Below are 27,937 nucleotides of genomic sequence, written 5' to 3' on the forward strand. Positions count from 1 at the left end.
TCTATGCCATTCCCAGGTGTTTATTACTTAATGTTGTGGGCTTGGGAAGGTTTTTCTTCATTTAGACTCTAAAATAAGTCAGATCTAATAATGCACATTGAGCACTGTGGGAAAAGAAAAAATAAAATAGTAACCAAAGGACAGGTGCAGTGGCTCAAGCCTGTATTCCCAGCACTTTGGAAGGTCGAGGTGGGCTGTTCGCTTGAGGCCAGGAGGTCAAAACCAGCCTAGCTAACATGGGGAAACCCAATATCTACTAAAAATACAAAAATCAGGCAGGTATGGTGGTGGTTCTTGTAATCCTAGCTAGTCGCGTGGCTGAGGCAGGAGAATCGCTTGAACCCGGGAGGTGGAGTTTGCCAGTAAGCTGAAATGGCACCACTGCACTCCAGCCTGGGCGACAGAGTGAGATCCTGTCTCAAAAGTAAATAAGTAAATAAATAAATAATAATTAGTAACCAAAGTACGAGACAACTTCCTTAGCCTTAGTATTTTACTATTTTAGAGGGAAGTACCTCACAGGGTACCTGTATCAGTGTAATGCACTAACTGTGGTTCTCAAAAAAGGCATTTACTACTGAAATTGCCATTAATTTCAATTTACTTCTCCTTTGAAAGAGAGAAAGGATTGTAAGCATGAGCAAATTGTGGTTGAATGAGTAAGCCCTAATCAACCGTGATGCTCCTATGCCTGGAGCCTGGGAGAAGAAGGCTCCCTCCGTCTCTCCAGGCAACTACTACAATTTAATCAGAATAGGCACATGTGACAGAATCCATTTGCCATGTATGTGCTAAGCAGTTCTTACAGCTTGGTTAAAGCATTGCTTCGTAAATGAATAAGCCATAATTATTTGCCAAAAGCTTTCCCAAATTTTTTTAAACTTTCATTTTGTCCTAATCCGTGTATTGATAAATATAACTCTGATTTCTATTATGAAAAGTCCAGTTGTATTTCCAATTTATTTTCTCCATGAAAATGGGATTTTATTTCTATAATTTTATTAATTATAATTTTATTTCTATAAAATAAAATCCCATTTTTTATTTTTTTCGTTTGTTTTTTTTTTTGTTGGTTTGTTTATTTTTATACTAACACGATCCTCTAAATATTTCCCTTAGAATTTTTCTTCAGATAATTATGAGAATCATTTTAATACACTTACAAGCTCTTACTTCTATTTAACTGTGAGTATTTTAAAAGGTTTATATTATTAAACCCTTCCATTTAAAGTATTACTATTTCTTAAACTTCAAAAATGAGTTCTTGAAACTTACTCAGAGAACTGAAAAATCAGAGTAGAAATCAGTACACAATTCTACAATTTATTTTAGCACTGATAGTCAAAATTATCATGATAGCTAAGATTCCTAGTTTCAAAAATAATAGCCCTGTGTATTCCTGTCTACTGGCGACTCATTTTACTCTTAGGCTGCATTTGCCTTTTCTTTCACAGTCTAACTGAGCAATTCTGTATTTGTGATTATGTTATTAGGTCTGCTTTCTCCAGGACCTTTCCTTCCTTCATACTGTCTTTGTGTTGGATAGCAGTAAAATGGGCCATGCATGAAAGAACCTTCAGCCAAACAGGCCTTCAGTGCTTCAAAGCCACTTGTGGTTAACTGCTCCTTAAATCATTTCGGCAGAGAACCACAATACTCAATAGAACAAATATACTAATCTTAAACCTTCACACTCTCCAGTGCATAAAACACCTGCTTAGATTCAGGGGAACTTGTAAGGATTTTTCAGTCTCTTTATCTAAATGTAGAACTGCACCTAACCTAGATACCCAAAAGGGAACCAAGAGAAAAATATTATGATGCCTATGAACGTAAAACTCATGTACTTGTTATGGTATCATATGACATTCCCTAGCCACTCCCTGAACCTCAACTAATTTTCTTTGTCCAGAATTCTAATTAATCTAACTGCCCAAAGCAGAGAATAGTGGGGCAATTTAACAAATTTGAAGATACAGGATGTGAATGTAGTAAAAAAGTAATTTATAGAAAGCTAGTGTTCCCCGAATCTGTATATTCTCATGCTGCCATATTTGTATAAATTTCCCCAAAAGTTTCACTAACTTTAATAATGTATACAATCAGGGAAGTCATTCAGTTATTGATTCAAATAAAAGGATCTATACTACTTCACTTGATTCAGAAAAAATGTACAAGATACAATGCTTGATAGAGGGTGTGTTAAGGGAGTGAGTCATTGTTTCGGTATGGAATTAGAAAGATTGAGAACATGCATTTCTGATTAAGGTTTCTGTTTTATAATTTACATTCATGTGCTATTTCAGTTTGTATTTTATAAATACTTAAACGTATTTAATCACACTTGTTCCTCTGTATCTTGAGAGAGTAACTGATTTAGTAAAGCATTCAACGCTTGAGATGACTTTAGTAACATTGGCTGTTGACGTTTTAGCTAATAGAGTATAAATAAAAAATGACAAATGGCCCTAAGATTTCAATACTTTATTTGCTCTTTCTGTTGCTGGGGGAAAAAATTAATTATTTAAACATTTACTTTGAGCTTACTATGTGCAAATAATGATATTACTGGAGGAAGGGATAAAAGCAAAGATCATTAAATTCTACATATTAAACCTAGATAACTTTTTAAAATGTAGAGTATGTATACTTCCTAGATCCTAAAGTAAATGATGGAAGAGTAGGAAAAGAGTTATCCATTAAAAAAAACATATATTTTCAACAACTAAAATTAATTAAATGTGATAAATTTACAAATTGGATGCTATTAAGTTCACATATCTAATTTGTAAACAGAGAGATAATGTCTTAATGACTATACTAGACCCTTATGTGCCAGGATTTTTCTTTATGGACTAATGAATCCAAATTTTATTTACTGTTACCATGAATCATTTTGGAGAAATTTGTTGAAATTACAAGTAATCTCCCTTATTAATCACTGAATTTTCTGAAATTGACCTCAGAATGTGCCCTGGAGTTCATCGATGATTTTAGCACTAATACGTATTAATCTTTTTTAAAATTAATATATATGCTTCTTTATTAACACATTGAATAACAGGATCTAGCTTGGGTCTACTAACATTGTAATTCTTTTTTTTTTTATTATTATACTTTAAGTTCTAGGGTACATGTGCACCACGTGCAGCTTTGTTACATATGTATACATGTGGCATGTTGGTGTGCTGCACCCATTAACTCGTCATTTACATTAGATATATCTCCTAATGCCGTTCCTCCCCCTTGCCCCCTCCCCACCATAGGACCCAGTGTGTGATGTTCCCCTTCCCGAGTCCAAGTGATCTCATTGTTCAGTTCCCACCTATGAGTGAGAACATGCGGTGTTTGGTTTTCTGTTCTTGCCATAGTTTGCTGAGAATGATGGTTTCCAGCTGCATCCATGTCCCAAAAAGGACACAAACTCATCCTTTTTGATGGCTGCATAGTATTCCATGGTGTATATGTGCCACATTTTCTTAATCCAGTCTGTCACTGATGGACATTTGGGTTGATTCCAAGTCTTTGCTATTGTGAATAGTGTCACAATAAACATACGTGTGCATGTGTCTTTATAGCAGCATGACTTATAATCCTTTGGGTATATACCCAGTAATGGGATGGCTGGGTCAAATGGTATTTCTAGTTCTAGATCCTTGAGGAATCGCCACACTGTCTTCCACAATGGTTGAACTAGTTTACAGTCCCACCAACAGTGTAAAAGTGTTCCTATTTCTCCACATCCTCTCCAGCACCTGTTGTTTCCTGACTTTTTAATGATCGTCATTCTAACTGGTGTGAGATGGTATCTCATTGTGGTTTTGATTTGTATTTCTCTGATGGCCAGTGATGATGAGCATTTTTTCATGTGTCTGTTGGCTGTATGAATGTCTTCTTTTGAGAAATGTCTGTTCATATCCTTTGCCCACTTTTTGGTGGGGTTGTTTTTTTCTTGTAAATTTGATTGAGTTCCTTATAGGTTCTGTATATGAGCCCTTTGTCAGATGAGTAGATTGCAAAAATTTTCTCCCATTCTGTAGGTTGCCTGTTCACTCTGATGGTAGTTTCTTTTGCTGTGCAGAAGCTCTTTAGTTTAATTACATCCCATTTGTCAATTTTGGCTTTTGTTGCCGTTGCTTTTGGTGTTTTAGACATGAAGTCCTTGCCAATGCCTATGTCCTGAATGGTATTGCCTAGGTTTTCTTCTAGGGTTTTTATGGTTTTAGGTCTAACATTTAAGTCTCTAATCCATCTTGAATTAATTTCCATATAAGGAGTAAGGAAAGGATCCAGTTTCAGCTTTCTACTTATGGCTAGCCAATTTTTCCAGCACCATTTATTAAATAGGGAATCCTTTCCCCATTTCTTGTTTTTGTCAGGGTTGTCAAAGATCAGACAGCGGTAGATGTGTGGTATTATTTCTGGTGGCTCTGTTCTGTTCCATTGGTCTATATCTCTGTTTTGGTACCAGTACCATGCTGTTTTGGTTACTGTAGCCTTGTAGTATAGTTTGAAGTCAGGTAGCATGATGCCTCCAGCTTTGTTCTTTTTGTTTAGGATTGTCTTGGCAATGCGGGGTCTTTTTTGGTTCTATATGAACTGTAAAGCAGTTTTTTCCAATTCTGTGAAGAAAGTCATTGGTAGCTTAATGGGGATGGCATTGAATCTATAAATTACCTTGGGCAGTATGGCCATTTTCACAATATTGATTCTTCCTATCCATGAGCATGGTATGTTCCTCCATTTGTTTGTGTCCTCTTTTATTTCACTGAGCAGTGGTTTGTAGTTCTCCTTGAAGAGGTCCTTTACATCCCTTGTAAGTTGGATTCCTAGGTATTTGATTCTCTTTGAAGCTATTGTGAATGGGAGTTCATTCATGATTTGGCTCTGTTTGTCTGTTACTGGTGTTTAAGAATGCTTGTGATTTTTGCACATTGATTTTGTATCCTGAGACTTTGCTGAAGTTGCTAATCAGCTTAAGGAGATTTTGGGCTGAGACAATGAGGTTTTCTAAATATACAATCATGTCATCTGCATACAGGGACAATTTGACTTCTTATTAATCTTAACTCTAATTAAATTATATTCACTTTTTTTCCAAGTCTCCCAAACTTCTTTTGAGTGGGACAATAATATATAATCTCTGTTTAAATTCTAGAAAAATAACTCTGATGTACTGTTTAGTCATGTGGTCAGAGAAAATGTGAGCCTATATTGCAGCCACGACCCAAATCCAGGGAGCATGTAGGACAACTTGCAAGAGAGTGAGGAAGGGAAGAGCCCATGCTCTGGACCAGGCTGGTCTGCTAATAACTGGCGGGCACCAGAATACTCTGACTTCTTTTCTAGGGAAGGCTGAGGAGGCCTAGATGTGGATTAGGGAAAAGGTGCATGTAAAGTGGTGCTGGTAAAATGTCACACCTGGTTGAGTCAACTGATGGCTATAGATGAATTTTATTTTCATCAGTGTTTTGCCATTTTTATTTCTGTCACCAAAATCTTCATGTGTATTCCCAACATGCATATTGCTCTCCCCTCTGCCTTCACCCAAATTTGATAAAATAGGCATCAGTGTTCAAGGTGGAGTGTTAGTAAGGAATGGTGCACAAGGATTGTGAAAGTCTGTAATTATTTCCTGGCCCCTTGATGTACTGTACAGTTCACTTAATTGCAGTGCATATCAAGGTCATTCTGCTGAAAATAGAAACAAAACATCAAAAATGACTATACTCTTTTGTTCATTTCCTCATTTATTAAATAAGTGTTTATTGAGTATTTACATGGTCCAGCCTTGAAAATAAATAAGTATATAATATATGATCAATCATTAAGACATGGCCTGATTGATTACAATAGACACAGAATCTCAACAGATGCATGAAATTCAAATAAAATGATGTATGTTACTTTATTATGAACAGATTGGAAGGATAATTGTTGAATTTCTTTCCAATTTATTATTGAAAATGGGGCCAGGCATGGTGGCTCATGCCTGTAATCCCAGCACTTTGGGAGGTTGAGGTGGGCAGATCACCTGAGGTCAGGACTTTGAGACCAGCCTGGCCAATATGGTGAAACCCTGTCTCTACAAAAAATATAAAAGTTAGCTGGGCGTGGTGATATGCACCTGTAGTCCCTGCTACCTGGGAGGCTGAGACAGGAGAATTGCTTGAATCTCGGAGGCAGAGGTTGCAGTGAACCGAGATTGCGCCACTGTACTCCAGCCTTGGTGACAGAGTGAGACTCTGTCTCAAAGAAAAAATATATATATATATAAATTTATGTATTTATTTATTTTCTTTATTATTTAATGTAAAATTATTAATTGTTGCTTCATTTGATAATGTTGAAGATATGTCAGATCAGATAAAAATTGAAATATGTATGACATATTTGTATTTGAGCAGAAAAACAGCAGTAAGTTGTTTTCAGTGAATTAATCTATTGTTGCTGAATGGATACTAATGTCACATAACACAATGGGCTTATTTGTCCAGTTAATTGGTATTTCTCAAATGCACTTAATATGGTTTATAGATTTTTAGTGTTAGGTTAGTAATCCAGTCCTCATTCAAATATATCTTTTGGGAATTGAAAGATCTTAGTCAAGAAATGTACAGTTTAGATATTTTCACATGGCAAATCTAAATTATGCAAATCCTCATTACTTATTTTCATGAAGGGCCTTTTAGGTGAAGACTCTTTGAATGAATGTCCTCACGGGTAATCAAATTGAGCATGAATGATTCATCACTTTCCATCCTTCATCTCTCCTTCTTACATAGAGAGGACTGCAAGTCTCTCTTATAAACCCCAAAATAGGGATAGACGAATTACCTGTTGAGCAGCTATTACACCTTTGATGTGTGCATCTGCTCATGTTTCAAACACAATGCTTCTTCCACTGATGTTGAATTCTGTCCAAAGAAATTGCACTAATTTGTGTCCTATTGCTCCCTAATCAGTTAGATTAAAAAGATTATAAAGAGCAGGTGCATGAAAGAATGCCTATGGCTTTAAGCAAGTGTCTCGGAGTCACAGTTTTCAGGAGACTGACTGCTAAAATTGTGCATCGGAGATATAAAATCAATTCTAAAAATAATTTCATTCTTATTCAATTTTCCATTGTTTAGTTTGGAACTAAATAGTAAATCTTTCATTCCACATTAACTTAGCTAACTTGTCCATGACTCTTACCACTACTACCTGTTACTTCGTTATACTACATGGCTCCTCTTGTTATTCAGAGCTTGGGTCTCCCCATTTCTTCCTGGACTGATTCTAAAATTCAGGCTTTTTTCCCTCCTTTAGAGGGCTCAGTTCAGGATAGACTTTCATTGTGAAGCAATGATAAATGCCATTGACTTTTCATCATTTTTTCTCTCACCCTGTTTGCACTTTACATTGTCTGTATGTTTTCAATATACATAGACAGCACACCACAAAGCCATGGGAGATTTGCATGACTCTCATTTTATAAGGAAGGTACCTAAAGCACAAATCTCACATACAAGTTAACAGAGATAAATTACTGTCCTGAAATACATTGGTATTTGCATTGATTATGCTTGTGAGCATGACTTACATGCGTAGAGATTCACGTGAAGATGTTGGTACAGTGTTGCTTGTTTTCTCATTTAACATATTTTGTGATCTATGAATGTCAATATATAAAAATGTAATTCAATTCTTTTTTCTCTCTCCCTCTCTCTCTTTCTTTCTCTCTCTCTCTCTCTTTTTTTTTTAAATTTTTTATTTTCAAGACAGGGTCTCACTCTGTTGCCCAGGCTGGAGTGCAATGGCCTGATCTCGGCTCACTGCAACCTCCGCCTCCTGGGTTCAAGTGATTCTCCTGCCTCAGCCTCCAAAGTAGCTGGGATTACAGGCATGTACCACCATGCCAGGCCAGTTTTTTTGCATTTAGTAGAGACAGGGTTTCACCATGTTGGTCAGGCTGGTCTCGAACTCCTGACCTCAGGTGATCTACCCACCTCAGCCTCCCAAAGTGCTAGGATTACAGGCATGCACCATTGCACCTGGCCCTCAATTCATTTTTTTTTTTTTTTTTTTTTTTGAGACGGAGTCTCGCTCTGCCACCCAGGCTGGAGTGCAGTGGCCGGATCTCAGCTCACTGCAAGCTCAGCCTCCCGGGTTCACGCCATTCTCCTGCCTCAGCCTCCCGAATAGCTGGGACTACAGGCGCCCGCCACCGCGCCCGGCTAGTTTTTTGTATTTTTTAGTAGAGACGGGGTTTCACCGTGTTAGCCAGGATGGTCTCGATCTCCTGACCTCGTGATCCGCCCGTCTCGGCCTCCCAAAGTGCTGGGATTACAGGCTTGAGCCACCGCGCCCGGCCCCTCAATTCATTTTAACTGTTTTGTTCCACTCTTTAAGTAAACTACATTCTCTACTAATGAACATTCATGTTTTGTCCCCAATATTTTACGATTACAGAAACATATTTGAACATCTTTTCTTCTTTATAAAGGTTGGGGTTTCCATAATGTATACATAGAAATTATAGAAAATAAGGTATCATATTTTCAGTTTAACAGCTTTTTTCTTAATTTCTCTTCAAAGTGGTGGTACTAATTCATATGGACACAAGCAGTTTTTAAGGATTCTGGTTTCACCTTGTATTTTCCCATCACTTGCTATTTCCATTCAATTTCCATTCATTTCTTTCTTCAATATCTGTAATATCAAAGTAGCCATACCTGTACATCTCTTTCTGGAATCTCTATTATATTCCAATGGTTTACTTCTTTACCCCTATATAAGCATCTGGAATAATTCAGTTTTAACAAATATTGACATCTTATAAGGTAGCTACTGATTTTACTTTTCCCAAAAGTATTTATTCTCCAATCTTCACTAATGAACATAAATTTATTTTCATTTTGAAACCAAAAATCAGTTTGCTCTAATTCAAAGTTAGAAAAATAATGTGGTAGCTAATAAGGATATAACTATATTCTGAGAAAACAAAATTATTTTCTGTAAATATGATCACAAACCATCCTCTTTTAATGAAAACCATTATTTTTATAAAATAATTTTATTTTTTGTGTTTTTGATGTATTCATTTTCAAGAAATTATTTTTAATTTCATATTTTTTTTAGTGTTGCTCGATTTTCTCCAAATTCACTGTATGAGTTTTGCATTCCTGTTTTCTTGCTTTTTCTTTGCCTGAAATACTACTGTAGTGGGTAAATTCTTTCCTTCTCATTATAAGGTTAATGGCTGACATTTCTATCACAAAAAACAAATTAACCAAAGAAAAGCATAACTAATTAATTTGACCACAGTTTTACATGACCATGGAGTGGTCAGATTGAAACCCCAAAGATACAGTGTAAGTAATCTGATTTTATTCTTAGGTTCAAAAAAGGAGAACCACCATGTAGAAATGTGATTGGAGAAAAAGGGTTCGGGTTGATGGTAATAGAGTGGGGAAATCTAGCAAGTCCTGTCTGCTCAGATTCTTCTTCGCCTCTTGTTGTAGCGTTTCTTCTTCCCTGGTACATGGCAGGATCCCTCTGGAATGAGAGTCTTAATTTATTTATGGCCAGTTTACACAGAAAGCTGGGGGAAGGTTAGAGCAATACCTTTATGCTTTATAGCTGGCTTTAGGGAAAATGATTCTGGTTTCTATGAACCACTTTGAGGAAAAGGGATTCTTGTTTCTTTGGCTTGCCTAAGGGGAGAATAAGGGGTGGCAGACTGAGGGTAGGACAAAGTCAGCAAGAATCTTGGCTTCTGAGGCTGCTGCAGAGGCCTTCATTTTGGAGTATCATTTTCTGAGCGCCAACATCCGCATCTTGGCTTATTCTTTATTCATTACAATCCTAAAGGTTATATTAAACCTACCATCAAATGCTTCTATGAAGCTAGAGAGTGATCACTCCTTTCATCCAATTCCTAGAGCATCTGTTACTCATGTGTTCGGATTGCTGCTATGGGACCCACAGCTCCCTGGAGTTTCAATGACTAAACCCCTCTCTAGCCCTCCCTGTCGTGTACGCGTGTATCCTCTGTGCAAATTTCCTTAAGGACATCTGGTTCCTAGCTCCCTTCTGTGGCTTAAAGGAACCCACCTTCTCAGAGTTAGGCCATTTTATTTTTTCATGGTCTAATCAGAAAACTCTTCCATTTCTTATTCATGATGTTTCTCAAACATTAACCAATTCCTATAAGCTTCCTAAGATTCCCCATGTTCACCTACTACTTATGCTATTCATTGAATATTTTTCTTTAAATTAGCTTACTACCCCTATTTAAGTAAATGCATTAAAAAAAATTTTTTTTTACAGTGATGCAGGAAATTGGGAACCAGTATCTTCTGCTGTAAGATAACAGAAAAGATAAATACAATAAAAATAAGACAAAGTATTGTAATCCAACTATAAAGATACTGTTTGGATGAAAAATTCTCTAATAGCTCTTTTGTTGAGGAGAAAGGTAGGAGAAATGGGTAATGTGTTTATTAGAATAAAAAAGACTTGCTACATGAAATGCTAAGAAAGTTTGGAAGCAAATTTAAAAGGGAATCGAGATTGTTTCATGTTATGCTTATTTGCTATCTGAAATAATTACACTTGCCACATATAATTACTACCTACCACCAGTAGTACAAATCTCACATATGAAGAAGCACAAATTACATTCATTTGCATATTTCTTTATGGACACTAAATCTGTAACAAATGAACATTAGAGACAGTGTATTATATGTTGTGATACTTAAAATGCTTTGCATGTATAGGTATTTAGTAAATATTCATTGCAGAAACAGATTGACACGGTTAAGAAAACAGAAACATCAACAGTAACTCCCATATCAATCTACAGACCTGAATTCAAAACTCTGGTTTTTATTCATTTGTGGGACTTTGAGTATGTTAAATTTTTGGAGCTTGTTCATTACTAAATAGAGTTGGTAATATTCACTTTTATTGAGTGGTACAGATGTATGAAGGAAATGATCCGTATAAAGGGCAGGCATGGTACTTTGCTCATGGGCTGAGTAGGGTACGGCTTTGAAAGTGAGTTCAGGAATCTAGAGGCTCCTCCTGTCTCTCCTGCCCCTGCTAGTTCTTGGAAAAATTCCTTAACTTCTCAAGGTCTTATTTTCCTTACTTTATAAAAAGGAATAATAATAATAAACCTCCATCTCTGGGTTCCGTGAGGATTAAATGAGTTAACACCTGTGGGCATTAGTGCCTGGTACATGGTAATCTCACGTGATTGTTTGCTACTAATATTATTATTGTTGTTAATTCTCTTTCTTCCCTTGAATGAAGGATTAGTCAGTGTTAAGATGTGTAGTACTAAAAAGGATTCCTTTTCATTTTGTTACAGAAAATTATTGGGGTGGGTGTGAATAAATTACTTCATTTTGCTTTATTTTCAGATTATATAGGAATGGTTAGCCTTTTAGTTTAGAAATATAAAAAAGATAAGCTTGGCATTGACTATCTGGTAGAGAGCAGTAAAATACTGTTAAAATGCAAAATGCTGTAGATACTAGCAGAACATGCATTAATGCAATTTCATCTTAATGCTATATCATGAAAACCATTTAATGAATAAGTGCTATTAAATTCATCTTCAAATTCATGAAATGTTTCAAATGAATTTTATTATGTGGATTTTCACTCTTCCAAATTGTTTAAGTATTTTAAACAATATGATAATTTTTATTATTTCTTTTCCTATTCATTCCAACCTACCTTTTCTAAAGTAATGTGTACATTAAGCAAATAATATGAATGAATAAATAAGCAAGTATCAAGGACTGCATTGGCTGCTGTTATTTTAGTTATTCTCAGAACCAACAATTGGCATAATTTTAAACTATCTTGTTTTATATGCATGTGGTCAAACTCCTTCAATATTTGTGCTGTTTCTTGATTTTAAGTTAGGTAATTTTAAACCAGTTAAATGTAATACACAAAGGTCACTAATTTATAATATCGTCAAGGCCTTTTCAGATCATTAGGTAGAAGACAGAATTAAGTATTATAGCTTGGAATATAGATCTCTAAGCCTCTGGAGAAAATGTATTTTTACAAATAATTAATTTTGTAAAATGCAGTCAGAAAAAAAAAACTTATACATTGAGAATATCTAAAATCAAGCTTTGGTAAATGTTTTGGAGCATGTGCTTTGGTCACCACACAGAGTATTAATAGGAATAATCAGATGGTTGGGTATACCACAGCCAGATCTGTGTACTCAGCTCATTGCCTGCCTCAGTGGACAAGTGTTGCTAAAAACAGTGACGACTTGGTTTGATTACAGCAACATTAATGCAAATACTTTTGCGCTTGTTGATATGGTTTGGCTCTGTGTCCCCACCCAAATCTCATCTCAAACTGTAATGTCTTTGTGCAGAGGGAGGGACCCAGTGGAAGGTGATTGGATCGTGGGTGCTGTTTACCCCATGCTGTACTCACAAGATCTGCTGTTTTTGTAAGTGGCAATTTCGCCTGCTATCTCTCTTTCCTGCCACCTTGTGAACAAGGTACTTGCTTCTCCTTCACCTTCCACCATAATTGTAAGTTTCCTGAGGCCTCCTCAGCCATGTGGAACTGGGAGTCAAACCTCTTTCTTTTATAAACCCAGTCTCAGGTATTCTTTATAGCGTGTGAAAACAGACTAATACACCTGTCAAGGTAATGACCAATCTCAATGAGTGAGAAAAGCACTAAAGTCATTTTCTTTCTTTAATATCTGTAAAATTATCATATTTTACATATGTAACCATTTTAAATTATTTCTTATCACTTCTAGTCATTTCAAATATATTAACTGATTGAAAGTTGTTTTCAATTGCGCAACACTGAATTAAAACAAAACTCTTTCAAAGCTTATGTAAATAAGAGGCAGATAGAGGTTGAAAGTGAGTTATATGAAATAGTCTCTTAGGTTATTAAAATCACATTGAATATTGAATTGAATATTTTGTTATATTTCCAAAATCTGGAGGCATGCATTTTTCAGCACTTTATTCTCTGATTTAAATTCTTAAAAGTCAGTAATGAGAAAGCTATCAATTTCCTTCAGAAATTCTAAATATTATGTAATTTTTCTTAAAAAATATATTCACTGACATGATGAAGTGATGAAGGAAAAGCTCTATGAACCAATACTTATTTATATCTTAAATAAGCTGCTATACATTTCCACATTTAATGTTTACATAAGTTTTTAAGGTAGGTGAATCTACCCTTGCATAAAGAAACAACTCAGAAAGAACAAATATATTTAGTGTGACATAAATAGCAAGAAGAGTATTGAAATTTAAGATTTCATTAACTCCATCCTCTGACCATTACACCTTATATTCTTGTTGAAGAAGACATACCTCAAAAATTCAGGAGAAATGACAAATTTTATTCAATCAGACCTTACTGAATACCTGCTGAATGCATAAGCACATCATGGGACAAATAGGTAGCTACAAAATCATTTGTTTATTCAATAAGTATTGAGCACCTACATGTTCTGCTTGAAGGAGTTACATGTGTAAAGAATCCCAAAGCCCCCATCTTCATATGGCTTATGTTCTAATGGACGTGACAGAAAATCAACAGATGAATATTTCATTTGATGCTAGGTAGATATAAGTCCTTTCAAAAAGAAACAAATCAGGGAGACGAAGATAATGAGGAATGGAGGGTTGCTATGTTATTTTATATAAAGTTGTCATGGTAGGGCTGGCTGTTAAAAAAAAAAAATCCAGTGCCCCATGGGATTCTGGTCCTCCTCACTTCTTTGGCCTCACTTTGGCATTTGACCTCTCTGCTCCGGCTGCACCTGCCTCCCTACTCCACCCTGAACAAATTTTTCACGCCTCCCACCTGAAATGTTCTTACCCCCAATGGCTGCAAAGCTCCCTCCTTCATGTCCTGCTGGACTTTAGTCAAAACCAGTTTTCAAAGAGGTCTGGACAGGCTACCCTATCTAAATTGCAATGCGGCATTTTTATTTTCCTCCTTCCTTGGCATTCTTTAGCTCCTCTTACCGTCTCACTTACCATATGTTACATTTGTGTTTTGTTCACTGTCTGTGTCCATCAAGAGAGTGTAAACCCCATGATGGCAGGAATTTTTGTTTGCTGATGTCACTATTCTGTCCACAGCTTCTAGAAAAATACTTCCTGAGTGAAAATGCTAAGCTAATTTTTGTTTAATATATAAATAAACATGATAATATTTGTGTTTTGAATTTTACATCACCTGGCCCAATACATGATAAGAAACAGGTACAGCTTTTCCAATTTCCAAATGAAAAAAAGTCTATAATTGTGGAATATTTTGACTCAAATACAATTTCAGTTCCTCCCACCATGCCCCTGAATATGTTTCCAATTGCTTGAATTATAGTCTTTCTGTACATGTTCACCCATCCATACAGTCAACAAACATATATTGAATTATTTAATGAAGCCCATGGGTGTAATGATGGAGTAAATGGCACTATAGTGATTCCCAAAGTGCTCCCTTTTCTGAGTTATGATGAAAATCAGTTTAACTGTAGCTGAATTCAACAATAAAACCTTTAGGAAAATGTCTGACAGGAAGCAGGCAATCAACAAAAGTGAGTTTTCATCACTTTCATCATTTATAGAGTGCCTAGCTCTGTGTTTGCTGGTAGAAAGACTATGAAATAATTGCAAGCAAAGGAATTTATAATCCTATTGTGAGCTAAAACAAAAAAAAAATCATAAAGCACCAGAAAACAGTATAACATATAAATCCTCCAAAGTCTCAGTCAAGAACAACTAAGCATCTTCTTTAGTTTCTTTCTTTCTTTTTTTTTTTTTCCTGATACTGTATTTATTTATTTATTTTTTCAAAATGATCAGGTCTTCTTTTTTATTTTTTAAATTTAAGTTCTGGGATACACATGCTGAACATGCAGGTTTGTTACATAAGTATACATGTGCCGTGGTGGTTTGCTGCATGTATCAACCCGTCATCTAGGTTTCAAGCCCTACATGCCTTAGGTTTTGTCCTAATGTTCTCCCTCCCCTTGTCCCCCACCCCACAACAGGCCTCAGTGTGTGATATTCCCCTCCCTGGGTCCATATGCTCTCATTGTTGAACTCCCACTTATGAGTGAGAACTTGTGGTGTTTGATTTCCTGTTCCTGTGTTAGTTTGCCGAGGATGATGGTTTCCAGTTTCATTCATGTGCCTGCAAAGTTCTTTAGTTTCTTAATACCAACACTGAAAGCAGGTTGATCATAGCATGTAAAATAAAAGAAGGTGGCATTGGTTGTTTTCTCTTTTCCTTTTTCACCGTTGGTGGAAAGGCGGGATATACTCATAATAAAGGTGTATCTCACCAAGGCTGGTATAAATAATGATGGGTAAAGCTTTCACCTTTGTTGGGTTCATGGTCTCTTGTATGATCTCTACTGATATCCACCAGTAAAGCAGAGAATTAGCACCTGGCCTCAGAAGGGAATCAACCCAGCAGGGATGGAGAGATCTACCCACACTAGCCCCATCTTATGATGGCCATTTGACCACTTTTTACTTCCTCTTTTGTGCCACTGAATGCTGTACTTCTTCTCATTTCCTCTCTGCCTCTACCTTGTTATATCAATATTCAGGCTTATTTTTTCCCTTTTAAAATCTAAATAACTCAAGAGAATTAAAATCAAATTACTAGTCCAACTGCTTTCTCTTTATCTAGATAGTCAGCATATAATAATACTAGTATTAAAAACTTATTTTGGTGAGACTTTGTTGGTCTCTGCAAGATCTTCTTTGTTTTATTCGTTTAAAGCAGTCCATTTAAAATTAAAACCTATTCATTTTGAATCTGCCCTTTCATCATCTCCACAAGTGAGATAACCCAAAGTAGAACAAATTTCCCATAAATTTATTACCCATTTGAAAATTTTACATCAAAACAAATTTGACTACACTATAAATAATTTACATTAATCTGGTAAAATGTAAAGAAGTTTGTCAGAGTGGAAAAAAATGACTTTCAATAAAGTATTTTGAAATTTGTTTGTAAGATTTTTACATAACCAGTGGCATCTTTCACTTTATTATCAGGGCTATGGAAGTCATCCTCTATTATCTTTTTTCTCATTACCTTGTTCTGCTTGGTGTTAGAATACAAGACAATACCCCTTCCTCTTTCTGGATATGTTTTCTTACCATTGTTTTTCAAATATGTTTTCTTGTTAATCCTTACTGTTTTAAGTAGTATGGGCTTTCTGCTTGCCCAGTTAAGCTCTCCTGCTGTGTTTCTGGCAAATTTGTTTTTCCTTAAAGATTTGTCCTTCTTCCCCTGCTGTGAACATGCAGCAGGGTTCACCGACGGATGTCCTATGCTTGCCATCTTAGTGTAAATGGTGCCCTTGGACTGTCTTTGTTGTTTTATCTCTCTGTGTTGACAACCTCTGAAGAGGCAAAAGACTTCTTGGGCTCCTTTAAAATTTCATTAATGGCTAAGTATTTCATTCTTATCAGCAGAGAAGATCTGAGAATGCAATGACTTCAAAGTTAAAAGCCCAAAATTAAATGTATGCCTAAATAAATGTTTTTTTTTTTAAGTGATTGAATTTTCATCCAGTGAAATTACTGGATAACTATTTCCCACATAAAACTGCCTAATTTTAGGATGTATGAGGTATGTAAAGAAAACTAAGAATGACTGAAAAAAATTCTTTTTTAAATGTCCACGTTTTAAATAAAAGTTGTTTTCGTCTGGGAATGTTTCCCTTTTAGTGCCTATTCAGGTTTCTCTTTTCTGTCAGACTTGGCTAGAATCATCTATTTCCTATCTCAAGAGGCAGCACATTTGACTCACATATCTTTCATCATTCTTGAAATTCAGTTGCTAGATTGCTTCTTTTCCATGCTGCAAAACCTGACTACAGCATTTTCCCTAAACCAAGTAGAAAAAAAAAAAAAATCCACTCCAAATGGCTGTTTCTCTTAAATAGCAAATTTTGACTATCATTATGTTGAAATGTGCCTTTGAGAATTAAGGATCATAGATAGGGAGAAGTTTAAATTGCCGTGGTAAGTAGGCTTTACTGTATTGTTTCAATCTCTCTCAACATTAGTAGCTGTTTAGAGACTCATTTTGTTGGAGCAGAAAACAAAATGCCTTTCTGGTATGGAAAGTTCACACCATATAATTTGGACCCTTCAAGCATTATGTTTTAAAAATTCTATTTCAACCGTGTCTTTAAAAGTTAGTTCCAATAAAAATACTTATACGTCACTTAAGTAAGGGATCACTAGCTAAGGGGTAGATGATACATTTTAAAAATGAGTACTTTTACTAGTTAAAATGAAAAGGGCATTTTAACATCCTCCTTTTCTACTGCCAGGTTGTCTTTATATATGTCAATGTAATATGCATTTGAGCTTTGAGGAAACTGGGACAGAGAGAGGCTAAGTGACTTTCCCTAGGACACACGGAATGCAATGGCCAAGCTGGGATCTGAACTCAATATGTCTAGGACTGCATTTTCAACTATTGTGCTCCTTTCCTTGCCTGAATAAATAACAGATGACCGATACTGTAGTGTTCAATCTAACATGATCAACAGCTAATGAACGGTGACACCAACATGATTTACCATTTCTCCTAGAATATCAACACTCCCATTGAGGAATTGAAGAGGTTTTGGAATCCAGATTAAATTTGTATGGTCACAGGGATGTTGCATGTTGCTATTTCAGCATGCCAAATGCTAGCTTCATCATCAGAAATTAAAAGCAATTTCCCAAATTATCTTGCTTGCTGTCCAGGACTCACATGCTTCTCTTTCGTATTCGTATTTCCCACAACAGGGAACACAGATCTAAGCAGAAATTAGAGGCTCAATTTATATTTTAATTTTAAGGAATCAAATTAGTGAGTGAGAAGAGCAAACAATTTACTATTTACCTCCTGCATTTGTGCATGTCTCTCCGCATTATATTCAGGGTTTATGTGAGTAATATTATACAATCGTTAAATGTAATATTTTTAAAAAATTGAGTCAACTATATTTTTCAGTATACAATTGCATTCTGTTTTTGACTTTATCGTTTGATTGACTATTTAGTGATGAAACTTGGACTGGAGATAATAGGTTCTCAATAGCTGGACTCAAATTAACTTTATTATTTCCTTTTGTACAAAGCTTGAGAGTTCTTTTTGTCTTCTTGATGAAACTTGGATTTTTAAAAGCTGTGTACCAGATCTCACCTCCAAACTTAGTTCTTACTGCCTGTTTTAAGTTGTTCAAGTCCCTACACTTGCAGAGTTATAAAGAAGCAAAACTGTGGCACAGACTTAGGTGGGATCATTTGTTCATCCTTTCAGACAATATTTCTCCCTTGCAGAAAATAAAACAAGGCATTCCATTGATACTTTTTATTTAGACCCTTAATATAGTCAACAATAACTTAAAGGAATTGTCTTAGGCATTGTACATTTCCTTAATGTCTTTTTCTTTCTGTCCACTCACACCTATTAACAGGAGTCATTTATTTTAGTCTTTGCTGTCTATCCAGAAAGAAGCCATATCTCGTAATATTCTCTTATGCCCTCCTTCTTCCACTGCCATATTAGAAAATAAAAATGAAACCTCACTGAAGGAATGGAAAGACTCTTGGGCTAGAAAAGGTGAAGACGGTACTTTTACTTGCAGGTATCCTAGATTTCAGACACTGAAATCCACACAGAGCAAGCTTGGGTAATGAGCCTCTGAGGAAGCACACTGTGGAGGAGGTGACACTCAGTACCACTTGTCCCGGAGCCAGGCTCCTGCAAACTTTAGCCACAGCACGGCTATCTTCAGTTTTTCATAAGTTAATGTGAGTCCTCCATGTAAGCATACTAGTGAATATGATCAAGGAATATTCTCTTTGGACTATTATAATTATTACCTGTCTATATTGCTCCTTCTTTGGGTAGCCCAGCTGACTGGGTGATTTGCTGACATTGTCTCTAGTTCCTCTGCTACCACACCACTAAGAACACATGACCTCTCTTGATCCCAGCTTCATCACTTCAATTATTGATCTCACATTCATTTTCCTCATTTCTTTTCAATTTTCTATTATCTTTTGTGTGCATTGGTATTGGTTCTTGCTTTAATACTGCAATACAAGACCCCCAGGCACTCATCTATAATTCCATTTATTCGACTTTCTTTATCTCTCAAAAATTGTCTAATTTGCTGTCTCCACTTTTTAATTTTTTCAATTTTCTATTTATCACACTCCAATTAGGCCTTCAAATACAGACCTCTTTTATGTCTCGTCTTCATTTTAGTCTCATCTCAGGTGTCACTTGCTCTGAAAGACATTCTCTTTCTACCATTTTAAAAGTAGTCCCTGATTATATTACCATGCCCATTGTATTTGTAGTATCTCTCACTGATTAACATTTTATTGCTTATATATTTATTATATTATTGTGTTTATCATCTTCAGAGCATGCCACTATTTGATATGATGTTTTAATTTTTCTATGTGCACATGGTGTTTTCCCTAACATATGAGATTCATAATGCATCAGTCTTGTCCTCTATGTTCCGATAGTTTTCACTCATAAATATTTTATTAAATGAAAACCATCTTCTGCCCGGAATCTCAACTACTATTCCCAACCCTGAATACTTATATAAAAATACTGAATTAATGATTCCAGTTAGTTTGGAATTATTAGCATATTTCCTGGGCCTTGGTAGTTTGAACTATGCCCCCTTATGTAAGGCAAGGGACTAAGGTACCAAATGGTCTCTGCTACCCTAGTTATTTTTTCTCCCATTCCATCCAGATCCATAGAAGTCACCAGAATTCTCTAGGGCTAGATTATTAGTGATGAACTATGTTTAGGTGATTCCAAATTAATTCATTCTCTTCTGGTGTCTACATGCTGTGTTTTTAAATTTACCAGAAAACTAACCCTGTCTGAAAACCAGATTTTCCACACCTTTGGAGAAAAATGTCCGAAAATTGACATGTAATTCTATTTGATCAGGCATCTTTCATTGAACCTTATAACATCTTGCCAGAAATGTTATTTACATTATTAGATAAAATACTGCATTGGAAAGTGTATTCCTTTGTAGAGAAATTTCAAAGTGCAAATTTAAACCAGCTCTTCCCTGAATTGCAGGAGGATCCAACTAAATGCATTTAAAGTAATATAAGCAATGCGGATACTCATTTTGACCCAAAAATGCTGAAAACTTCCTTAGTATTAGCTGAGAAACATTAGATTTCAAAAGTCATTTGATTCTAATGAATGCTTTTTAAACATAAAATGTGATAATGAAACAGAATGGCAAAACTAAGATAAAAAGGGTCTTAGTTACTGTAAGTAGCTAAGAAAACCAAGATAATTGTAACGAATGGATTTTGAGGACATTGAATTAATATCACAAGGGAGGTAGAGAAATATTATGAAACCAAAGGAACATCTTGATACTATGATATTGTCTTTCAGGAAATTGTGATTAACTCTCTGAAATCCACTTAACTGTTACGAGAAAGTAAGCACCTCTGCAATTGGAGCATGGTTTGGTAGCTTCCATTAGAATGACAGTAGGCACTTAGTAAAAAACTCTTTTATTTATAGAAGTTTCATAATGCCAAAGAAAGCAAGATATTTCAGAATATAGTTAATGCATAAAAATGGCAACATTAAACATTTAAGGCTAAAGTTGTAAAGTTTCAGATGTAGGATAGTTTGCATAATCACTTAGAATTATATGTTTTTATTCTTCTGCTAGTACTACTGTTGCACTAAAACAGCCATTGAAAGCTTTTGTGATCTTGAAAAATACTCAGATTTAACAAAAAAAATAAAAAATAAAAAGGAACTTTTAAAAGTCTAACCTCGTCTTATTGCAGCATGGATGCTCTAAAGCATTTTGTGATGAAGACAGTATATAAAATAATAGTGTTAAACTAAGCTTTATTAAAGAAAATAATGTTGAATTTCTTGAGGAGATAAACATAGCTTTAATTCCATAACTTTTTTGTTTTCTTTCACAACTTTTTTCTAGCATGTTGTTATCTCATTTGCTTTTCAAAATTGTTAGAGGTGTTTAATATAGTTACCGATTCACTATTGCTTCACCAAAACAAAATTTCAATCTTATTGCTGAAAGACAATTTTCTTTGTAGTTGTGTGTCTTTTATTTAAAAGATTTAGTATGTTTTCATTTCTAACGCACATTAATTTCACCTTCATATTGAAATATAATTTGTAGAAATAGAACATTCTAGAAAATAAGTTTTCTTTAACATGAGATAAAGGGGATTCGATCATCTGAAGAGTCATAGCACTTAACTTGGAATTTTCAGAGACCAGCTCTACAAGCGGAAGGTCTCCTACTCGCCAGTGAGGAACATTCAATCTCCTGCTTTCTCCTATGCTCCTCCTACATCCGCATTCTTCCCCTTCTCCGCTCCTCCTTGTTCTTCCCATTAATCCCCAGAGCCCCTTTATCCTCTTCATTTTTTAAATTCTGCTTTTTAAAAATTTATATATATATAGTATATATTTTGTGGTAGATGTAGTATTTTGGTATCTGTATACAATGTGGGATAATCAAGTCAGAGCAATTAGGATATTCATAGCCTAAAACATTTATTTTTTATGTGTGTTGGGAACATTACAAGTCTTCCCTCCTAGCTCTTTTGAAATATACAATAAATTATTGTTAACTATGATTTCCCTGCTGTTCTGCTGAAATACTAGAACTAATTCCTTCTATCAGACTATATTTTGTACACCTTAACCAAATTCTCTTCATCCTATTCTTTTGTTATGTTTTCTCTACTATATTATCAAAACCACTGTCAGAACCATGAAATTTCTACCAAATTCCTCAGGCAAAGTCAATTCCTTGGCAACTTATCATCTGTTATAACACTTACGTTACATAACATAATGGGTTTCACATCTACACCAAGTCAGAGTTTAATTAAGGAATAAAGCTTTATGGTCAGTTTTAAGGAAATTGTAAATGTTAACTTAATAATAAATAACATCACTTACATTATGAGAGAACTTGCTGTGAATCATCTACTGTTATCAGCATTTCCAGTTCATTTAAAATTATGATGTTTTAATAGCTTATCCAACTATTTTTATTGTATGAAGCATAACATGCCTCAATGGTAAAAAATGGAGACATAAGATTTAACGTATATTAATGCAATTTGAGGTTATAGTAATTTTGAAATTAAAACACAAAGAGGAAAAACCAAATAATTTTTATAAAAATTTCTCAACATTGAATTTGTAGATTGCTTTGGTAAGTATGGTCATTTTCACAATATTGATTCTACCCATCCGTGAGCATGGGATGTGTTTCCATTTGTTTGAGTCATCTGTAATTTCTATCAGTAGTGTTTTGTAGTTTTTCTTGTAAAGGTCTTTCACCTCTTTGGTTAGGTATATTTCTTAGTATTTTATTTTATTTTTTGCAGCTATGGTAAAAGGGGTCGAGTTCTTGATTTGATTCTCAGCTTGGTCACTATTGGTGTATAGCAGAACTACTGATGTGTGTACATTAATTTCGTATACTGAAACTTTGCTGAATTCATTAATCAGTTCTAGGAGCTTTTTGGAGGAGTCCTTAGGGTTTGCTAGGTGTACAATCATATCGGTAAACAGTGACAATTTGACTTTCTCTTTACCAATTTGGATGCCCTTTATTTCTTTCTCTTGTCTGATTGCTCTGGCTGGGACTTCCAGTACTATGTTGAAGAGGAGTGGTGAGAGTGGGCATCCTTGTCTTGTTCCAGTTCTCAGAGGGAATGCTTTCAACGTTTCCCCATTCACTGTTATGTTGACTGAGGGTTTGTCATAGATGGCTTTTATTACATTGAGGTATGTCCCTTCTATGTCAATTTTGTTGAGGGTTTTAATCATAAATGGATGCAAATTTTGTCCAATGTGTTTTCTGCCTCTATTAGGATGATTATGTGATTTTTGGTTTTGATTCTGTTTATGTGGTGTATCACATTTTTTATTGACTTGTGTATCACTGCATTCCTGGTATGAAACCCACTTGATCGTGGTGAATTTTCTTTCTGATATACTATTGGATTTGGTTAGGTAGTATTTTGTTAAGGATTTTAGCATCTATGTTTATCAGGGATATTGGTCTCTAGTTTTTTGTTGTCATCGTTATGTCCTTTCATGGTTTTGGTATTAGCATGCTACTGGCTTCATATAATTATTTATGGAAGATTCTCTCTTTCTCTCTCTCTCTCTCTTTCAGTGTGAGTCTCATTCTGTCAGCCAGGCTGGAGTTCAGTGGCACGATCTCCGCTCACTGCAAACTCCGCCTTCCAGGTTCAAGCAATTCTCCTGCCTTAGCCTCCCAAGTAGCTAGGAATTTAGGTGCCCACCACCACACCAAACTAGTTTTTGTATTTTTGGTAGAGATGGGATTTTACCATTTCGACCAGGTTGGTCTTGAACTCCTGACCTCAAGTTATCCACCTGCCTTGGCTTCCAAAAGTACTAGGATTACAGGTGTGAGCCACTGTGACCTGCTCCCTCTTTCTCTGTCTTTTGGAATAGTGTCAACAGGATTGATACCAATTCTTCTTTAATATCTGTTAGAATTCAGCTGTGAATCCCACTGATCCTGGACTCTTTTTGTTGGTAACTTTTTATTACAGTTTCAATCTCAGTGCTTGTTATTGGTCTGTTCAGGGTTTCTAATTCTTCCTGAATTAAAATAGGAGGGTTGTACCTTTTTGGGAATTGATCTATGTCCTCTAGGTTTTATAGTCTATGCACATAAAGTGTTCATAAAAGCCTTAAATGATCTTTTGTATTTTTGTGGTGTCGAGTGTATTATCTCCCATTTCATTTCTAATTGTGCTTATTTGGAGCTTCGCTATTCTTTTCTTGGTTAATCTTGCTAATGGTCTTTTAATTTAATTTATCTTTTCAAAGAACCAGCTTTGTGTTTCATTTATCTTTTGTATTTTTGTTTCTTTGTTTCAATTTCATTTACTTCTGCTCTGATCTTTGTTATTTTCTTTCTTCTGCTGGGTTTGGGTTTGGTTTTTCTTGTTTCTCTAGTTCCTTGAGGTGTAACCTTAGATTGTCTATTTGTGTTCAACAAAGCATACGAAAACACGAAGTAGGGAAAGGACACCCTATTCAACAAATGGTGTGGGGATAATTGGGAAGCCATGTGTAGGATAATGAAACTAGATCCTCATCTCCTACCTTATAGAAAAATCAACTCAAGATGTATCAAGGACTTAAATCTAAGACCCAAAATTATGAAAATTCTAGAAGATAATATCGGAAAAACCCTTCCAGACATTGACTTAAGCAAGGATTTCATGACTAAGAGCCCAAAAGTAAATGCAATAAAAACAAAGATAAACAGCTAGGACTTAAACTGAAGAGCTTTTGCATGACAAAAAAGCACTCTGGAAGGTAAACAGACAACCCACAGAGTGGGAGAAAATCTTCACAATCTATACATCCAACAAAAGACTATTATCTAGAATCTACAAGGAACTCAAACAAAGTAGCAAGAAAAAAAAATAAAATCCTATCAAAAAGTGGGCTAAGGACATAAGTTGACAATTCTCAAAAAAAAAAAAAAAGATATACAAATGATCAACAAACATATGAAAAAATACTCAACATCACTCATGATCATGGAAATGCAAATAAAAACCACAATGCAATACCACCTTACTACCTCAAAAATGGTCATAATAAAAAAATCAAAAAGCAGTAGGCATCAGAGTAGACGCAATGAAAAGGGAACACTTCTACACCACTGGTAGGAATGTAAACTAGTACAACCATTATGGAAAACAGCAGGGAGATTCCTTAAATAATTAAAAGTAGAACTACTATTTGACCTAGCAATCCCACTACTGGGTACCTACCCAGAGGAAAAGAAGTCATTATACACAAAAGACACTTCACTTTCATGTTTATAGCAGCACAATGCACAATTACAAAAATATAGAACCAGCCCAAATGCCCATCAGTCAATAAGCTGTGGTATATATATGTACAGGGGACTACTACTCAGCCATAAAGAGGAATGAATGAATGGCATTCACAGCAACCTGGATAGGATTAGAGACTATTATTCTAAGAAGTAAAAGAAACTTAGGAATGGGAAACCAAACACTGCATGTTCTCACTCATAAGTGGGAGCAAGCTGTGAGGATGCAAAAGAATAAGAATGATACATTGGGCTTTGGGCACTCAGGGGGAAATGTGAGAAGTGGGTGAAAAAGAAAAGGCTACAAATTGGGTTCAGTATATACTGCTAAGGTGATGGATGCATAAAAAATCTCACACATCACCACTAAAGAACTTACTCATGTAACCAAATATCACCTGTTTCCCAAAAACATATGGAAAAAAAAATCTCAACATTTTATCTACAGTAGGATTGAGTCAATGAACATTATAATGATAATTTTACAGTACATATATTTTATATTATGTAACATAATTTAATTATTAATATTATTTTTATTTGCATATAATTTATTCAGAAGTATTTCTGTTAGGTTAGTCATTTAAAAAGTATAAAAGCAATCTGAGAAAAACCTAAAGAAATAATAATGAACGATTATTGTCCTATAGAAAATCTTATTTTATAAAAATCAGTTTCCATCCCTCTGATAATAAATTAGTTATTCTGAAAATTGTACACTTAAGACATAATCAATGCTTATTCAAATTGTTTTAGTCTTCTTATCGTTATTTCTAAGTTGTATAAGACAGTAAAAAACCTATTTGCTTTTTGAAAGAATTAATTCTAGAACCTGAATTTATGCATTATTAAAGAATATCATCTTCACTTTTTTAGAACTGATTTCTAATTTCATTACATTATGAAATAGTATGGTACAATATATAGTGTTCTTAGGGTTAATTTTTTTTCTGATAACTCATTGAAATACAACTAAAATAACCAACATAATTCTAAATAAAACTTTTAATTTGATAGCTATTGTCTACATGAACCCACACAAATGTGAATTTTCTTTCCATAGGTTTTTGCAAATATACTAATATTTTTACTGAAGCATATATACTGAACCATTTGTATCCTGCATTTTTAGAGAAAGGTACAGAAAATCCCAGTGATACAGTCAATCTCTACTGCAAAGAACAGGTAAAGCATAGTTTAAGAGTAGCTTGGTGTATCCATCTATTCTCGCTCTGGTATAAAAAAAATACCTGAGACTGTGTAATTTATAAAGAAAAGAGGTTTAATTGGCTCCTAGTTCGTCAAGCTGTACAGGAAGCACAGCGGCTTTTGCTTCTAGGGAGGCCTCAGGAAACTTACAATCATGGCGGAAGGCAAAGGGGAAAAAGACACATCTTATGTGGCAGGAGCAGGTCCAAGAGAGAGCGGGGAGGTGCCACCCACGTAAGCAACCAAGTCCCATGAGAACTCTATTACCAGAACAGCACCAAAGGGGAAAATTCACTGCCATGATCTCATCACCTTTCACTAGGTACCACTTCCAACATTGGTGATTACAATTCAACATGAGATTTGGGTGGGGACACAGATCCAAACTATATCACTTGGATATGAGTAGAGTTCTTTGGTTACTGGTAACTGGAGGTAGACCTGAGCATCCCAAGAGAAAAGCTGACTGTTGAAATGGGACAAATCTGACTGGAAATAATATATATCTTGTGGATATAACAATGAATTAAACATCCCTAAAAAACTATATTGAAGAAAATGATTCGAAGATTTCTATAACATTTTAATTACACAACAATAGTTATTTGAATGCTCACTGCCAATTATTTTAAGGTACATTGTATCTTTTGTTTTGAAAAAATCATGTGTTTATTTTTTTTAATGCTTCTTTTCTTTCCTTCTTTCTCTTACTTTCTTTTTTCTTTTTCAGATGACACGAGAACAATACATACTAGCAACCCAACAGAATAACCTGCCAAGGACTGAGAATGCACAACTTTATCCAGTGGGAATTTATGGATGGCGAAAGAGGTGCTTATACTTCTTTGTCCTTCTGCTGTTGGTTACCATGATAGTTAACTTAGCCATGACAATATGGATATTGAAAGTTATGAATTTCACTGTGGTAAGTACCACTATGATTTTACATCTTATTGCTCTTGGTTCAAAGACAATCTAGCTCTGTTACTTTAATTTTTTAATCAAAGGTTATTCATATCAATATTTACAAGTGTGTGTTTTTAAATCCCAAAGACAATAATATTTTATTTTAAGACTACATTCAGTAGGTTTAGTCTTGACACACATATGCTATTACTACCTGCCATTTAAGTATGGGAAATTTAGATCACAAGACAGCATAGCACATTGATTCATTAGAATGTTTGAAGAACACTTAATCAGTAAGTATGAATATTACTTACTGTGCCTTAAAATTTAAGAAATGAATCTGTTTTTAGAAGTGATATTTCACATTAAAATTAATATTAATATTATAAATCATGTGCCTTTGAATTACTTCATTTAACATATATACCTCTATATCTCTTTATATCTGCTTTCTATGTAACATACTGCATGACTGAATCTAAAAGCCTGGAATTTCTCCTGAACTACATTGACTAATGCCTATAATTGCCATCAGATGGTGACCCTATTCTTTCATAGCACATCCCTCATAAATGGAAGACCAACCAGAAATTAAATCACTCTTTTATAAAAATAACTAATTACAAAATGATTGTATAATGTGTTAATGAAGTTTGCTGCAGTTTACTGAATGTTTATAATAAATTTATGAGCATGAGTTATCTGGGAAAATTCAGTGGCTTCAGCAAAGTCCAGTTTGGCTCATTTTATATTTTTTTACTGATATCTTCAGTTTTTCTATTCTGCTTTTAGACCATTCTGCCTTTGCTTGGAGACCTCAGATATCTTCACATA

The 27,937-nt window shown here is 35.0% G+C and overlaps 1 protein-coding gene across 4 annotated transcripts in view; it reads left to right on the forward strand.

Annotated features, from left to right (window-relative positions):
• LOC105491117 (sarcoglycan zeta) overlaps nt 1-27,937 on the forward strand; it is a 1,216,031-nt gene that overhangs the window by 694,977 nt on the left and 493,117 nt on the right. For all 4 annotated transcript variants that reach the window (XM_011757273.2, XM_011757274.3, XM_071068612.1 and 1 more), the window contains one exon: nt 26,925-27,119. In XM_011757273.2, the coding sequence (XP_011755575.1) occupies nt 26,925-27,119 (195 nt within the window). The remainder of the gene's footprint in view (nt 1-26,924; nt 27,120-27,937) is intronic.

This window comes from Macaca nemestrina, chromosome 8 (genome assembly GCF_043159975.1).
Source record: "Macaca nemestrina isolate mMacNem1 chromosome 8, mMacNem.hap1, whole genome shotgun sequence".
Taxonomy (NCBI): domain Eukaryota; kingdom Metazoa; phylum Chordata; class Mammalia; order Primates; family Cercopithecidae; genus Macaca; species Macaca nemestrina.